Here is an 18,098-nt window from a genome sequence, read left to right as displayed (position 1 = left end):
GTTCATGTGCATTACAGGATTCTTGTGTCAGCTAGCTACTGGCAAGGAAGCCTACTGCACTCTTCAGCACGTTGATACTTCAACACTGTGTCTGCATCATGTCAAAACGCCATATTCTGATCGATCCAGCCCATCTTTCTATATCTAAGCATTCTAAGCTGCATTGCCCCACTAACTGTATGCTCTATGCTCTCTGCCAAGTAGAAACAAGGGAAGCTTTGCAATGCCCTGCCCGCTCAAGCAAGCCACCAATAGGCAGTGGTTATGCGTCATTGGTCTTGAATTTCAAGAAATTGGACAGATACCCGCTGAGTATCGGATGATGGGAATGGCATAGAAGCCACACTCACAACCAACAGGCCACAGTGGCACAAGTCCTGTCGAGTAAGATTCAGTCAAACTAAACTGCAAAGATGGCAGAAGTCGGTGGAACAGTCTGATGTACCCATGGTTCACACACAGTCTGCTCACAGCCATGTGTGTGCAACAAGCCAGCTGGCTCTGAAGTGCTACATGAGGTATCAACAAAACAGTAAGATTTCAATGTTAGAAAAGCTGCTTTGGAAGACACTGAGTTGCTAGTGGAACTTGCATCTGGGGACATGATAGCCCTCGAGGAAAAATAGAATTAAAACTTCCTCTGGATGCTATATGTAACAAAGCAAGACAGGCTGGATCAAAGGATGGGCATGAGGAAGAGGCCCAGCTACATGGTATTGCTTTCGCAGAGTTATTAGCCTTTATGGAGGAAAGAAGAGGTGATGACTGTGCCGCAGTATTCAAACTGGCAGACCTGGGTGACCTGTACCAAGTCCGACTTAAACAGTTAGGTGCCACAGCAGAGAATCGGGTTCACACAACCTGGCTGAAGAACAGGCTTCTATCTGAGTTACCTGGCATGTACACAAGGTAGGGACACACTTCTGACGTTTCAGGAGATCGGAGATGCTCTCAAGAAGGCCTGTGACCACGACAGTGATGCCATGCATTTATTGAGAGCAGCACAAGTAGTACGGAGAGAGATTATTTAAAAAATGTTCAACTTTGAAGGCTCATTCCATCCTAACGAGGAAAGGGGTCTGTACCTTTTTTGGCCTGGGTGAACATGGCCCTGGATGGGGCGAACATCAAACACCAGACTCAGCTTCTGGAAACAGGAACTACAATCACCACTCTTACAATCTCACGTCTGTTGGTTTTCAACAGTTTTCAAACATACACGGGCAGAAAAGCCATTAGTGTCCGGGAAACTCCACTTTAACTGTATGTGAATCAGAATCAAAATCAGGTTTATTGGCACTGAAAGTCCATGCAGTCACACACAATAGAAGGCTAATTGACACTATCTTCAGTCTGGGTATGTGTGTGCCATATGACTGCCTATTGCAGGTGTCAGCTGACATTGCCAATGAAGTCTGCCAACACTTGAAGCTGGAAGATGATGTGTACCTGCCAAAATGTACAATGGTCTCTTCACAACAGCTGTGGTGGACAATATTGACCACAATCCAAGTTCTGGAACAGCAAAGGACTCCTTTATAGCACTGGGATCTCCTTGATACAGCACCCTACACATGAATGTGCAGGCTCTGACTGTGGTGTGCTTGTCATGAACCAGTCTAATCCATCCAGTGACTAGGTCAATCATGCCTCTGCCACAAGCATAAACCAATGTGCCACCAGTTGCTCGAATGACAAAGCAAGTCATAGCCCCTCCAGTAAAAGGCCCTTAGACACCTCTTGATCCGGAAACAAACCGACGTGGGTGTCATGGTCCACCTACCATGCAGATATCCAGCAGACAGTAATCCCCTCTGCAGCCATCAATGCGCTGTTGCCTTTATTTATGGACAGCGCACACTCTGCTACCATGATAAAACATTCAATGGACGTTGGAGCAGCAGTTCATCACCTGAACCCTGGCCAGATTCCTGTGCTTGCTGCAGACCAACCTCTCTATGCCTTAGCCAAGGAGATCCAGTGGACCTGGCCAGACAGCCAGGGAGAGGACCACTTTGTGATCATGTTCGGTGGGCTTCACATCGAAATGGCTGTCTTGAAGGTAGGACCCATTATTTCAGTTTACCGCTAAGATAATCTGTCATTGTCAGATGAAGATATGTAGTGCATGCATCTTAGAAATACCATACATTAAAGAGAAAGGTCTGTAAGATTGTAATATGAACTAAATTCCATCCGTGTATTCTTGCAGCTCCTTGGGGACTGGCTTGAAGACAGTGGATGGACACATTCTCTGGTACAGGCTGAGATTATGACCCCTATCATTGCAGAATCTTTCATCCATGCCAGGCACATTACCAAGTCCTGCCATGCCCACCAGGTTACCGCTGCTAGCCTGTACAATCTACTTCACCAGGCCTAAAATCAGCACTGCACACCCGAAGCAGTCCCCCGAACATTTGAAGAATGGTGCATAAAGCAAGTTAGTGAAAGTGTGCCGGAGGGCAATGTCAGCTTTATTTGGAAACCCTCACACAGCTACTACCCTGGATGTTTGCTCTGGACCACACTCACTACTCCAGGTGGCTCTCATGTTCATGACATGATGGTCCTCTCTGATAAAAATTCAGCCAGTTGTTGTGCATAAAACAAGTCACAATGTCTCCGCTATTGCAATTGACCACTGCCATGAACAGAACAACGCACTACTCAAAGGCTCTGGAGGAGCAGTTTGCTAACAGAGAATCCTGGGGCACTGCATAGCTGGATGGTGACAGGTTCAGAAATGTCAAGAATGACTACAGATTTTGAGAATAAAAGCTGGCCAAAATCGTCACCATTTCTTGGAGAGAGTCAGGATCTCCTGGTGCTTGACTCCAAAGACATCATGAGTTCATTAGTTGCAGAGACAGTAAGGAAGGTAGAGTCCCTTGGTGCACAACAGTACCTTTGTGGAAGAACGCCTGGAGCAGCGAACGAAGCCAGTCACAGATACCCTGCCCAAGAACAAATTGCCTCTCTTCAGCCACCCATCAGTGAAAACACTGGGCGATTTCACAGAGGGGTCGCCAAATAATTTGAAGCGGTCGCCAGATGCTTCGAACCGTTCCCGAATACGATTGCCCTCCCCCCACCGGCCAGCGTTCACATTAGTAATGTTGTTTCGTACCCGAGTACACTTCAACTGTAATGGTACTTAGGTGCCTAAAGGGAGCGCTGTGGACTATGGGTCCACAGCGCGGAGTCATGTGACAGAAGAGTCACAGTTAGGAGCGAATAATAAAGTTTGACTATGTTCCTGACATTTTCTTGAGTTATAATAATAACAGAGAAACCAAAGCAGTGCGCGCAGACTTTGAAACTTTGCTGCGCAGTGAACGTAACGTCGAACAATTGTCGCATGACAGTGACATCACTGACTCATCCTTGGTATCTTATAAGCAGCTTTGAGCGTATGCCGTCGAGTGTATGGTGTCGCATAACAGTGACGTCACCCACAAATTCTTGGTATCTTTATCCTATTCTTCAACTAGTGGTCGCCACATAACTGTGTTTTTGACCCTCACAGTGCTATTAGGATTATTCTTTCAGGTCAACATTCAAGTAGAACTATCAGAAGGTATACTGTAACCCATAAATAATGTGTCACTCACATGATATAATGATATGAATAGCAGCCCACTTCCTTGTTTTAGTGCGGTGAATGATCACTCACATTGCAGTGTACCGTACCCGAGTACACACGAATAGAACTCTAATTAACCTCTTCCAGGCTTACAGGGGCCATTCCAAATGGATGGGTGCAGTACGTTAGTCCGACAGCGCATTCCTCCGACAGCGCAGCGCTCCGACGTTTCCAATACTAAACCCGAACCAAACCCGCACCCTAACCCTAACCGCACGCGGATGCCACATAGTCGGAGAAAAGGTCTGTCGGATTAAGGTCTGTCGGATTAACGCCTCCCCAAATGGATCACCACTCCATTCCCAGGAACAGTACACAGTGATCACACTAATCACAACATCTGGAAAGTGGACCCGGGCCCAGACCTTAGATATAGTACAGCACTGGTAAAAACACTTAAGTGAATAAACAATCCTAAAATAATTATAATCTCCAAGAAAAGAAAAAAAAACTGTCCAGTTAGCGACTGCAAGCATTTAAGCTAGCTAGCTAGGCATAGTATATCAGTTTGCAAGCAACTCTCTTTGCTTGTAGGCTACACATTAGCATCTCTAGGACCAGCACGTTCACAAAATTTGCTTCTCGCTCACCCAGTATAGAGCCCGACAGTCTGTTTTACAGGGAAATCTAATAAAATAAAGTGTCACAGGGTAGTGACTGTTGTTGTGGTGAACAATTGTACTGTTACGTTATCCATGTATGCTACTACTGTACATTGTGAGCACAATGCTTGTTCGGCTCCCATGGTACTTGAAAAAAAAAATCACACCCTGTGTGAAGGAAGCGGTGCCTTTGGGGCGGGGCTTAACTCATTTCAGTTCATCCCTATTGGTCGTCTGAGTCCACTTACCAAATTTGTACTTGGTAGCATGCTGCAAACTGGAATAATGGCTGTTTAAAGCCCAGTCAATGGGCAGACAGAGGGGGTGGGGCTTAAGTAATTACAGTTCGTCCCTATTGGTGCTTTTAGTCCATGTACAAAATTTGTACTCCGTAGCATGCTGCGAACTTGAGTTATGGCTGTTTAAAGGCCAGCCAATGGGAAGACAGAGGGGGCGAGGCTTCAGCAATTCATGCTCGTCCCTATTGGTGGTCTAAGTCCACATACCAAATTTGGACTTGGTGGCATGCTGCAAACTGGAGTTATAGCTGTTTAAAATCCCGTACTCATCCCGTGCTCATACGGGCGGACGGACATAACATACGCTGGGGGTCCCTGGAACCCTGGGGCGGGGCTTCAGCAATTCATGCGCGTCCCTATTGGTGGTCTAAGTCCACATACCAAATGTGGACTTGGTGGCATGCTGCAAACTGGAGTTATAGCTGTTTAAAATCCCGTGCTCATCCCGTGCTCGGACATAACATACGCTGGGGGTCCCTGGACCCCTCTTTGATAACCAGTGGTACGTGTGGGCAATGAGAGGAGAGATGGCATAGGCAGTGTCCACGTCCGTGTGTGTGTGTGTGTGTGTGTGTGTGTGTGTGTGTGTGTGTGTGTGTGTGCGTGTGTTTGTATTTGTTGCTTCTTTGCCGTGCTCATCCCGTGCTCATCCGGACGGACGGACGGACGGACGGACGGACGGACGGACGGACGGACGGACAAAGTCAAGTGTAGAGCGGTTGGCACCGCTAGAAAGAAACTGAAACAGATTCAACAAAAGTTCAACGTGACTGTAGTCTTGCGCAGCCAGACAACTATTCCATAATCTCTGAATGCTGTATAGAGTCTGGAACTACCGAGAACAGAAACTGCCATATGTGTTGTCATTTCCGTTAATGAAAATATATTTTTTTTATATCTTTACATTTTATTGTAGAATTTCCTTTTTTGATAAGCAGCAAGCTATATTATGCTTTGATTATTTTGATTTATATTCAGACAAATTTGCGCGACTGTAAAGACAAACGGAAGCAGGGAGGAGGTGTCACATCCGCTTTATCCTCTGATTGTTTTCCGAAGTTGTGCTCCAGACTGTATGTCGGAAGCGTTTGAAAATTGTGGGAGGCAACAGTCTGGCTTGCGAGACTAATATGACGCGTAATTTGTCGACGCATCCAATTGCAATCGCCATGGGCGGTGTGGAAGACGGCACCGGTGAGAGAAAGGCCAACTCACATGACCGTGTATAAGAGACGTAACTTGCTTTTTACAGGATCGGGTCACAGATGGGACTTATCATGACCTGACGAAGATGTATTTGACATAGAAAAGTTGTCACTCTGTTTGCCTGCACCCTGTGAATAAAAAAGGCTTTAATTGTCGAGTTTGCTCCAGTGCCTTCCTTCTACATTATACCAGTCCCGCTCCTGAGCTACACCGGACCAGCCTGAATTTGGCTTGAGGCGTGATGGAACCTCTTTGTGCTGGGACTTATCATAGTCTCGCCATGGGACCTCCGGTCCATAGGGGCCGAGACAAAAATGCATTTACATGTATTTGTATTTGTACATATCTGTCAAAAGGATAAAACACAAAAAAGCTTTAGAGCTTATTTCCATTGTGGTCCTTTGGGTGTGAATGTGTGTAAGTAGCTCTTTGTTCTGGGCTTTGCTTATTCAGATCATGTGACAGCAGCAGACTATACCCAGGTGGGTAGGAATGAAACATGCTGTGTGTTTACCACTGATGACATCGGGCCCAGGGGTCAGGGCTGATGAAATAACAGGTGCGAAGTTGAAAGATAATTAATGTTTACTTCACTAATAATGAGGGGAATGAGTCACTGGAGATCTTTTCAAAACATGCTCTGTTACAATCCTATAGTCTAGGAAAAGGGATGAGCTGTAGGGGGTGCTCACAGGGGCGGCGACCCCTTAGCGCTGGAGCTACTATAGGGGCTGGGAGCTCCACGAGCACGCATCGTCAGCGGCGGTTCAACACCTAAAACAATAGACCTCTACCTGGCTGCTTTGCATAACATTAGGCTACTCGAGAAAAGCCATGGACTTGAATTTAATGTGTCACTGCAGAGTGTGAAAGGGTTACTTTGTGAGTGTCTATTCACAGAATAGTTGCCTCTGAGATGTAGTATTTTATGACATGATTTTCAACACTTAATTTTCAACATGATTTTACCTTAACAGAAGACATGATATATGGGGCAACTCAATAAATAATCAAAATCAATCTAAACTTAATCTTAGTTTTAGAAACTGTCTACCCTGACAAACATAAAAAATAAAGACTATAGGATGAGTTCTACTCTTACTGCACTAAACTAATCTGTCAAACGTTTACTGGTACAAAAATCTGGAGCCCATACAGCATTAACTGTGTGCCTTCAGAAATACTTGCACCCGCAAGCATAAAGAAGGTTTAACTGAACATAAATATGGTTAGCAAATGATAAACAGGATAAACAATAGCATGGCAGGCGAGCAGGGGACAGCACTACAACAAGTACTTCTGAAGTCCGCAGGTGTTTGGTGCTCTTAAGTAAGCAACCCCAACCAATCACTGGAAGGGCTGATAATTGGCATCCAGCACTCAGCAGATAGGCAGCACCTGGAATCAACCACACCCACGCCATTCACGGAACCACTCTCTGACACACACACACACACACACACACACACACACACACACACACACACACACACACTCTACTGTCACACTCTGATACTCTTCCACAGACACACTACTCACACACGTAACACTCAAATCAATTAACAACATACTGTATGAGTGCCGCATAATATGCCCTAAATATAGAGATGTTGCTGGTGTGTGGATGTCCAAAACCGTTACTTTTCAAGGAAATGGTAAAAAACAACTTGTGTTCCAATGGATCAGATGTAGTTATTATTTAGTCTCAAGCTCTTCTTAATAATTTTCATTAGTTCAATTTTTAAAATATTTTTTAAAACCCAAAACCCACAGACACACTTAACAACTTCCACTCAATCACAAAAGTAGCACAAATAGACAATATACAAGCTCACAATGCAAAGGTAATTGATAGATATATAGCATCAATGCAATGAATAAGTAAAAAGATGAAAGTGTGTATCCATATATATGTGTGTGTGCGTACTTTGATATGCACATATACATATATGTTTGTGGATGCGTATTTGAATGCATATATGAATATCAAAATATTGAGATATATTGATACAAATATTATATATAAAAATAACCTAACAATTTGGAAGAAAATAGAAAAGTTTTATTAAGTTAATATAAATAGTATTGATAATTCTAAATAGTGATGGAAAAAATTATACTAGTGATAGAAGATATTGTTATAATAACTAAATTCGTAACAGGTATATACAAATTGTTTACGTCTGAAGAGATAATGTAGCCTAACCTGAAATGTTGTTTATTTTTGTTTCGTCTGTTCTGAGATGTAATATTTGAAGATTTGTGTTAGTTAAATTTCTTTTGTTTGAGCTTACGTTTTCTTTATGCTACTATGATAATTTATTTTAAATGGTATTAAGGTGGGCAAAATAAGCTTCAGCCCATGATACCTTTACGGCCAAATAGTCATCATGTTGACTAAGTTGCAAAGTATGTTCAACTGTTTTGTTTAAAAAAAAATATGACCGAAATAAACTAAACTAACTAATGCCGCGATACACACACACACACACACACACACACACACACATATATATATATATATATATATATATATATATATATATATATATATATATATATATATATATATATATATATGATATATATTTTAATAAAACAGTTTAATCATCATCATCGTCATCAGATTAAATAAGAAAACATACTTAAAGGAGAATTCCTGTCATTTTAAGTGTTATGTTTGATGTGTGTCAAATCACTTACCAACGTAGGAATGAAAATCGCGTAACTCCACAGAGCCCCCTATCGACCCCCACCGTTGTCATTATAGGAGGATATAGGATAGCCCAAATTCGCCTATTTTAACCAATGCAAAGTCTGTTTTTTTGCTTCTAGTACTCATTGTTGAGTCCCATGATAATGTAACAGGCGCTAAAACTCCCGACAAGCTAACGGCTAATAACAGAACGAGCTAATGCTGGTTGCTGGTTTCTCTCCCGACCTGGCAACCTGGGGCTGCCATGCAGAGAGATAAGCAGCCCCAGCGTTAGCTCGTTTGTTATTAGCCGTTAGCTTGTCGGGAGTTTTAGCGCCTGTTACATTATCATGGGACTCAACAATGAGTACTAGAAGCAAAAAAACAGACTTTGCATTGGTTAAAATAGGCGAATTTGGGCTATCCTATATCCTCCTATAATGACAACGGTGGGGGTCGATAGGGGGCTCTGTGGAGTTACGCGATTTTCATTCCTACGTTGGTAAGTGATTTGACACACATCAAACATAACACTTAAAATGACCGGAATTCTCCTTTAAGCTATTTACAATGGACATTTAAAGAAATCTAAATATGATTCCTGGCGTTTAATTGGAGATTTAGTCAAACAAATAAACAGCAAGTGAGCTTCTGAGAGTTACCCGATGGAATGTGATGATTAACACCAATCTATTAAAAAGCTTACCCATGTCTTACATACTGTAGAGTCATGTTTATTTATTTATATACTGTACAGTAGCACAATTAAAAACAACAGCAGATTTTCCAGGATAGTGAAAGACCTGTGAGAAGACAACTTGTTCCTAAAAGTAAAAAAGAAAGAGTGTCATATTGGAGATACTGTGGTCTGTAATTGTTGTGGTTGTTAAGGTCTAGGACAGGTTTTTAAAGTAGAGGCTGACTGGTGACACGTTTAACACTGGAGGGGACAACGTTTTTAAATATAGCTGATATTTATGGCCAGAATGAGGAGCCGGAAGGTGACGAAAAAACATCCTTGAAAAGACGTGATGGAATAGTGTCAGAGAGAATGGGTGGGTTTTAAATGAGAACTCACCTCAGACAGATAGGACGACACAGATCAGAAATGCTGCTGACAGCTAGCTGAATCATTTGTTACCGAGAGGTTTGGAACTGGAGTTGAGATATGTGATCTTATGTTCATAATTCGGTCAATGAAAAACATCTCATGTCTGCATCAGGAGCAAGAGTAGTCGCTGTTGTTGGGTTGATAGAGCGGGTGAGGTACTGTAGGGAGCTGATGTACAGTACACATAATACATACATCAGCTTAAGAAATGTTGCACATATTTTACACATACTCAGGTTATCAAGTAGATGTCTTGTAGTTCATTTCTCAACATATTAGTATAACACCTCATCCACCATGACTGTCCTCTCCTTCCTCCTCGCTCACATGGTATTACTCTTGTAACACTCTTTCTCTTCCTCCAACTCTGAACAATGTGTTTGTCTCGCCTCTAGCTCTTGTCTAAGTGTTGTCATCTCTCTGACCTTCCCTTCCTCCAACATTTGGTGTCACTCCTCTAACTGAATCTTCGGAGGAGAATAATTGAATATTTTTGCTCTTTTCAATTAAGTCCAGATACACCTCCTCCAACACTGAACAATGTTTGTGTCTCTTCTCCAACTCTTCTCTCTGTGTTGTCATCTCTCTGTTCCTCTCTTCCTCCAACATTCTGTAGCTCTCCAACTCTTCTCTAAGTGTTGTCACCTCTCTGACCTTCTCGTCCTCTAACATCCTGCATCTCTTCTCTAGCATTCCTCTCTGTGTTGTCATCTCTCTGTTCCTCTCTTCCTCTAACATCCTGGCTCTCTCCAACTCTTCTCTCTGTGTTGTCATCTCTCTGATCTTCTCTTTCTCTAACATCCTGGCTCTCTCCAACTCTTCTCTCTGTGTTGTCATCTCTCTGTTCTTCTCCTCCAGTTGACTCATAAACTCTCTCTGCATCTCTGTTTTTGAGATCATGATGTTCCTTTGCATCTCAGGCAGGACAACCTTCATCAGGTTTCTCTCTGCTTCTACTCTGGCCTCTCTTTCATAGATCTCTCTCATCGCCTCTATTTCCCGTCTGTGTCTCTCCATCTCCTCTCTTCTCTCAGCTTCCCTCATCCGCTCTTGTTCTAGCTTTCTTTTCTTCTCTTCATCTCTCTCCTCCCTCAGTTGCTCCTCCAGTCCTTGGATTGATCCCTCTATGTTACTCAAAGAGTCCTTAAGCTCCTTCTCAAACCTCTCCCTCATCTCCTGCTCCTTCATGTGGCTGTGGCATGTGGCTCTCTCCTCACTGTCCATGTGAATTTTTATCTCAATCTCTCTGACCTGGGCCTCTGCCTCCTGGTAGATCTTAGTGCTGTAGAAGATCTCAGTGTTTCCTGACACCATTCTCTCTATCTTCTCCAGCAGCTGTGAAACCTGACCATCATGGCTGCTGTCCTTAATGTTGAGGAGGTGACATCTCTTCCCACATTTCTCTACAAGCTGCTGATGTTCCTGACTGCCTGCTTGGAGAAACTCCTGAACTCTCTGCTCTCTCGCACCGTCCTCGTGGATGAAGATGACGATGCTGTGTCTCCAGCAGCTGTCTCCAAACACCTCCTGCATCTTTTCCATCATCCCTCTCATGTCTTCTTCAGAAAGCTCTGCTGGTAGGACCAGGAGGAAGGCATGGGGACCTGGAGCAGACAGACAGACACAAAGCCCCACATCCTTCCTTGTCTCTTCTGGAGAACGTCCACAGAGGACTGTAGTGTCTACCAGCACCAGCCGTCTCCCACAGACCTCCCCCTCTCTCCTCCTACTCCTCCTACTCAGCTCAGAGGAGCTGGTCTCAGCACCAAAGTCCTCCCTGCCCAGGATGATGTTTACTGCTGCGCTCCTCTCAGCTCCAGTCCTCCCCAGTAGCACCAGTCTCAGCTCTGAAAAACAATGCAATGGAAAGAGCTATAAAAATGGAACACACGTGCACACAATACTGCACTGGGTCACTTCAGTTAACAAGTGATCCTACAAAGTATTGTTTAGTTTATTTAAGGTCCTGAGAGTCAATATAGTTCACCACAAGTTTCCTCATAGGAGCCTTATAGTATCCAGGGCCTGCAAACTTTGGAAGGCACATCTTGGACCAGAAGATGCGCTGTTCACTTACAACGAACAGACTAATGACAATGGAAAACGATGTTAGAGATTATGGAGGAACACCAACTGCTGGCCACCAACACAATGTTCCAAAAGAAGAGGGGGAAGCTGTGGACATGGATGTCACCACACAACATGGCACACCAGATCGACTACATCCTAACGCGCAGGAAATGGAGGAGGAGTGTCATTAACAGCGAGGCATGAAGGTCCTTCAGCTTAATCTGCTCAGACCACAGGATCGTCACTGCAACAGTGAGGCTGAGCCTGAGGGTGCCAAGGAAGGTGGGAAGGAGGAAGGTGGAATACAAATGGAGTCAACTAGCAATGGACCCTCAGCTACAGAAACGCTACACAGTGAAAATCTAGAACAGGTTCCAACCACTGCAAGAGGAGGAGGAGGAGGAGGTGAGCATAACAGCCCGCTACCAAAACTTTGCTGAAGCAAACCAACTAGAAGATGAGACATGCCTCCAGCAAGTTCCCAAAGCAAGGAAGAAAGACAGATGCCTTGACCCTAGAATCACCAAAGCCAGGGAGGAGATGAGAGCAGCACACAGGGACTTTGTTGCTGACTGAAAGGAGAGGGTCTGAGGGAGGAGTATAAGCGGAGGAAGGAGGAGCTATACCAAGTGTATGCAACACTGGAGCAACAGGAGCTGACCAGAAAGATCAGGGACATTGAAGAGGTGCATGTTAACCAGAGGCATGGCAAGAGCTGGAGGGTCATCAATGACATTTCTGGCAGAAGCTCTTCTCAGACTTCTGAGATCCAGGGAGAAAGTGCAGCGGAACGAGTCACGGGGGGGAGACGACAGCCTCCATGCGGCCTCCCCTGCAAGTAATGAGAGATGGTGCAAGACCAGGCCCTCCCGCTTGTCCAGGCACCCGCCATCTATGCAGGGGACTTTAATTGCCAGCACACTGACTGGGGATACTCCCACACAACACCAGATGGAGAGACGTCAGCCTGAGCTCACAAGTCGTCATTAGAGCGATGGACCATGATGCCCTGAGACTTGCAATCAATGGCAGAGAGGAGGCACTGGGATTCACTCTGTTCCCGAGGAAGTCAAGCTGAGTACAACCCATCATGATTACTGACCTACACTACACAGATGACATTGCCCTAGTCTCGGCTACAGCAGAGAAAGGAAGGAAGCTGCTACTGGCAGTAGAAATGGAGAGCAGGAAGATATGCCTCAAGCTCAATTCCAAGAAAACAAAAGTACTGACAGTTAACATAGAGGACAAAACCGTATCCACTGCAGACGGGGCGGTGCTCGAAGGCAGTCGAGGACTTCAAATATCTCAGGCCTGGACTGCTTCAACTGAACAGGATCTGAAGGTCCGGAGGGCACTTGCACTTGGACCCTCACAGCACAACAGGAAAGGGCCCTGGATAAGTCTACACACTTAGTATAACAGACCTGCGTTGCACTTTACTTGGTGGGCAAATGTCCTTCCTTGGCCTATCGGAAGTGTAAATGCAGGTTTTACGCTGATCGATCCATCTGTGTCGGAGATTAGAATAACTGTTCTAGCCAAAACATATACTTCAGCCGTTCAGGTTTTGCTATTATTGCTTAGGTGAAATAATAGCTTTCCCAGGGGTGTGGTGGATATCATATTATATGAACACAGCGACTTGGTTTCACCGGAACAAAGTATACATGCAGCAGACTTGGCCAGAGCCTGTCCATCGATTGGTTGTAATATCTCCCTGACAATCAACCAATAAACCCACAGCACATCTGTCCACTGCAATCAGCGAACACGTTCAATTGACTGTCCCCTTGGCCTGTAGGATCTAAACTACGCTTTCCAGAAGATGGGATCCAAAACTAACGGCAGGCACTTCATGTGCTCATATTTCATCATAGAGAGAGAGAGAGAGAGAGAGAGAGAGAGAGAGAGAGAGAGAGAGAGAGAGAGAGAATCACCTGAGGTTAACTTCAGCAGTTCACTGAGGTAAGGGTCCAGCTGATGAAGGATGTCAATCATTACTGAACATGGCTTGTTTCCCTTTGTCTTCACCATGTCGACAAGTAGCCGTGCTTTTTTTGACAGGAGTCCTTCTCCTGTGACTTCCTCCATTTCTCCAGGGTTGATCACATTCTTCTGCAGAAGTTTGTCCAGCAGAGAATTCAAGGTGGCCTCTGAGACTCTTTGAATGAACTCTGTTCTCACACACTTCAGCTTCTTCTCTGCTGCTTTGTCTTCCTGGATCTTTATCTCTGTCAGACTCTGCTGAGCTGTGGAAGCACCTTGAAGACAAGATGGAGGATGACATTAATTATTAGTGGTATTAATAATAATAATACTATTCATACTACTACTACTACTACTACTAATAATAATAATAATAACTAGAAAATGTGCTCCTCGGAGCACAAGTCTCCGCCAGCAGACCCACATTGGTGAGGATTTTTGGTAAGGAATTTATTCCAAGATTGGAAAATTTTCTGCTAATATCTCCTGACTAAATGTTAGCTTGGCTGATGGCACTGATGTCACTTCGAAACATGCAATGCAATGTTTCGAAGTGATTCACCTATTTATAGTTATGTATTTCGTCATGCGTCTCGCTAGCAGACGCGTCGCTAGGTCTCTACTAGGTCGGGGGCTTAGCCCCTCCTCCCGCGCGCGCGCAATTTTTTTCGCGGATTTCGCGGATTAGGGTGCTTTTTCCCACGTTTTTTGTTACTTTATTTCGGTTTTAGGGTTAGGGGTAGGGTTAGGTTAGGGTGATAGATATATAATTAAAAAAAAAAAAAAAAACTTTTAATTTTTTAATTTTTAATCTTTTTTTATTGGTGGCTTTGGACAAAACATTGGTGGCTATAGCCACCGAAGCCCACCCCTAACGACGCCACTGCTCGCTAGCCAATCAAAGCACACCCTTTCAACATATTGTCACGTGTCACGTGAAGCTTGACCAATGTTAGCTTGGTGGAACCAAAGGAAATCAAACAAAAACATACTCTCCACCATGCCTTCGGCCTGGCGGAGACAATAATAATAATAATATAATAGATCCAGTGGCCTTCATAATAGCTGCGATGATGGCCAATAACACCGGCTTCGAATGCTATCAATGCATTGAATGGGAGATTATCACGTTTTATCAGACCATTGAATGGTGACGAGTAGGCAATACACGGACCTACCCGCGATTTGTCAGACCATTCATTGGGCATAATCAGGAGCTACTGACCTACTTTGGAGGCGGAGCAGTCCCCACAACAATATTTACGATTCTGTGCCTATCGGTACATAACTCCAACGGCGCTGAGTAGGCTCAGGCGAGCGTCGCACCGCTCAGGACTCCAGCTCGCCTGAGACTGCGCGCCTCCGTCATGGTCCGAAACCAAAACAACCAAAACTAAAACCGAAACTGAACTATTTAAGTCATCTCCGTTGGTAGGTCAGTATGTCTTGATAACACCCAATGAATGGTCTGATAAATCGTGGGTAGGTAAGTAGGTCGCCTACTTCGCCCATTCAATGGTCTAATAAAAGGTGATAATGTCCCATTCAATGCATTGATAGCATCCGAATCAGGTGGCCAATAAGCATGTTGATGTGGTCAGAATGAATTGTTGAAATTGAAACGAGTCAACTGGGTCCTGAGTATCTGTGTATGTGCTACATTTACCGTTGGATATTCAGTGTTGGTCACTGTATTTTTTGCATATTTCAAAAGTCATAACATCAACATAATTAGAGGACATAAAATGACAAAATGTTTAAGAGTAATATGGACTCACTGTGTGGAGGTGAGTCCATAGTTCTGTCTGTCTCCCTCAGTGGAAAAGTGGAGTCTGTGTTCTGGTCATCCTCTATAACATCATAAACAGTGTTCATCCTCTATAACATCATAAACAGTGTTCATCCTCTATAACATCATGAACAGTGTTCATCCTCTATAACATAATAAACAGTGTTCATCCTCTATAACATCATGAACAGTGTTCATCCTCTACAACATCATGAACAGTGTTCATCCTCTACAACATCATAAACAGTGTTCATCCTCTACAACATCATAAACAGTGTTCATCCTCTACAACATCATGAACAGTGTTCATCCTCTATAACATCATAAACAGTGTTCATCCTCTACAACATCATAAACAGTGTTCATCCTCTACAACATCATGAACAGTGTTCATCCTCTATAACATCATAAACAGTGTTCATCCTCTACAACATCATGAACAGTGTTCATCCTCTACAACATCATAAACAGTGTTCATCCTCTACAACATCATGAACAGTGTTCATCCTCTACAACATCATAAACAGTGTTCATCCTCTACAACATCATAAACAGTGTTCATCCTCTACAACATCATGAACAGTGTTCATCCTCTACAACATCATGAACAGTGTTCATCCTCTATAACATCATAAACAGTGTTCATCCTCTACAACATCATAAACAGTGTTCATCCTCTACAACAACATCATAAACAGTGTTCATCCTCTACAACATCATGAACAGCGTGTTTATCCTCTACTACAACATCATGAACAGTGGATGTATTGACAGTGGAGACAAAGGAAGTCAATACAGGACTATTACATGACATAAATCATAACTTTACCATGCTTTTGAAATAAATTAGGATTATTAACGCCCTGGAGGAATTGGTACATTTTTCTCTCTGTTACGTTGTTTTTCACCACATGTAATTACTTCACACTTACTATGTCACAGTCAAACTTAATTGATTTGGGATGATAAAATTATCCTTCATCCTTACTTACTACCCAATGTGTACTTACTTAATACACAATGTATAATCTCTGTTACTGCTGACACCTACAGTAAGTCATGTAGGAGTGTGTAGACAACCATGTGTCTCCTCTGATACACATAAAGTTGCCAGCTGCTTCCTTTCACCCGACAGTGAGGAGTTTCAAAGGAACCAATCTGTGATCACTCTCCCTATGCGGCTTACCACCCACAAACATGGACAATTATTGTGTTTGTCGATTGTCCAGCCAAGCTGGAGACACTGTGGGGGTTTGAAACCCTGAGTCTCCATGGTGGTGGTGAGGACCTTGGTACTCCAGACAGGACAACTATTTATCAACACATAATGTCTAAAAGAGAGATATAGATAATATTCAACCTACTGACCAGTCTTTTGAGCTGATGCATTCCTCAGGTTTTCTAATTCAGTCTTCAGACCACATATCTGCTGAGCTGTAATGACAGGTTGAAGAAATATTTCCATTTTGATAAACATCATCATGTAGGGCCTACATGATGTAGGCTATACAGAATGGATTTTCAATGATCCAGTTCTCACCAAGCCGTGTGTATTCATTGTCCCATTCTTGCTTCATCTTCTTCAGTTCTTCATGGCTGCTCTGCAGTTCTCTCGCTTTCTCTCTCATTTGTTTGTTCAGATCATCCAGTTTTCTCCCTTTGTTAACAACAGGTACAAGTTATAAGTGAGTCTATAAGTTCTGACAAACCAGAGCCATAACAAAGATCTAGTGATACTTTAAGTACAAGTTTAATGTGTGAATAATTCCAATCTGTCTTCATCCAGCATCACTCGACAACAAACAAACCAAATGATCAATCAATTAATTTCATTTCCTAACTGTCTTGACTTTTACATATTGTGTCTTACATATCCACTGTAGGCAGTGGAGGGTAGAGTAGACAAAAACTGTACTCAAGTAAAAGTATTTATATTAGTACTTTCAAATAATTACTCAAGTAGAAGTAAAAGTAGTCATCCAATTAATAAAGTAACAAAGTATCTAGTGAAAATATTACGTCTGATTTGTTTTAAAAAATCTGAATGTAATTCAAATGTCTAAAATCTGAAATTGTACATACTTGCCTACCAGAAACGTTAGTCACTAAAAATGGTAAATGTTGCATTTACATAGCGCTTTCATCCAAAGCGCTTTACATAGATTGTGCATCACATTCACCCATTCACACACACATTCATACACCGATGGAGGAGGAAACCATGCAAGGCACCAACCTGATCATCGGGAGCAATTAGGGGTTCAGTGCCTTGCTCAAGGACACTTCGACAATAACTCTGGGGGAGCCAGTCGAACTGGGAACCTCGCTGTTCAATTTTGTAGCAAATCGCACTTTCTGCGTTTGATGCAGCTAAGCTACAATCGCTAGACCCATTGAAAGGGTTCGAGAGAGATGTTGGTGTTTTAAGCTAATCACTCAATCAGTTGTCTTTTAGATATTTATTCACTAAATCACACATAATACATAAATTGAATACATAAGTTACATGGTCAGTTACAGATAGACCTGGCGCTGGTTCATTAAGTCAGCTTCAGGCTATGGTATAAACAGACGTTAGTTACATCACTTAGACAGACCGGTTAGGTTATTAAACCTGTAAGAAAACAAACACAGAGAACAACAATATAAATGACATGAATCTTCACCCTATTTGAATACATTCAGCAATAT

The 18,098-nt window shown here is 43.2% G+C and overlaps 1 protein-coding gene across 1 annotated transcript; it reads right to left on the bottom strand.

Moving 5' to 3' along the window:
- Window positions 1–9,961: 9,961 nt before the first annotated feature.
- On the bottom strand, window positions 9,962–16,887 carry LOC311043262 (uncharacterized protein; the record flags this gene model as incomplete). Its single annotated transcript, XM_084054438.1, has 4 exons — window positions 9,962–11,406; window positions 13,570–13,893; window positions 15,397–15,468; window positions 16,776–16,887. 4 exons carry the CDS (start codon window positions 16,885–16,887, stop codon window positions 9,962–9,964), a joined length of 1,953 nt encoding a protein of 650 aa, XP_083910564.1.
- Between the last annotated feature and the right edge of the window lie 1,211 nt (window positions 16,888–18,098).

This window comes from Gymnoscopelus microlampas (genome assembly GCF_963454915.1).
Source record: "Gymnoscopelus microlampas genome assembly, chromosome: 4".
Classification (NCBI taxonomy): Eukaryota; Metazoa; Chordata; class Actinopteri; order Myctophiformes; family Myctophidae; genus Gymnoscopelus; species Gymnoscopelus microlampas.
Note: the sequence above shows the minus strand (reverse complement) of the source record. Positions and strands in the feature narration are given on the sequence as shown.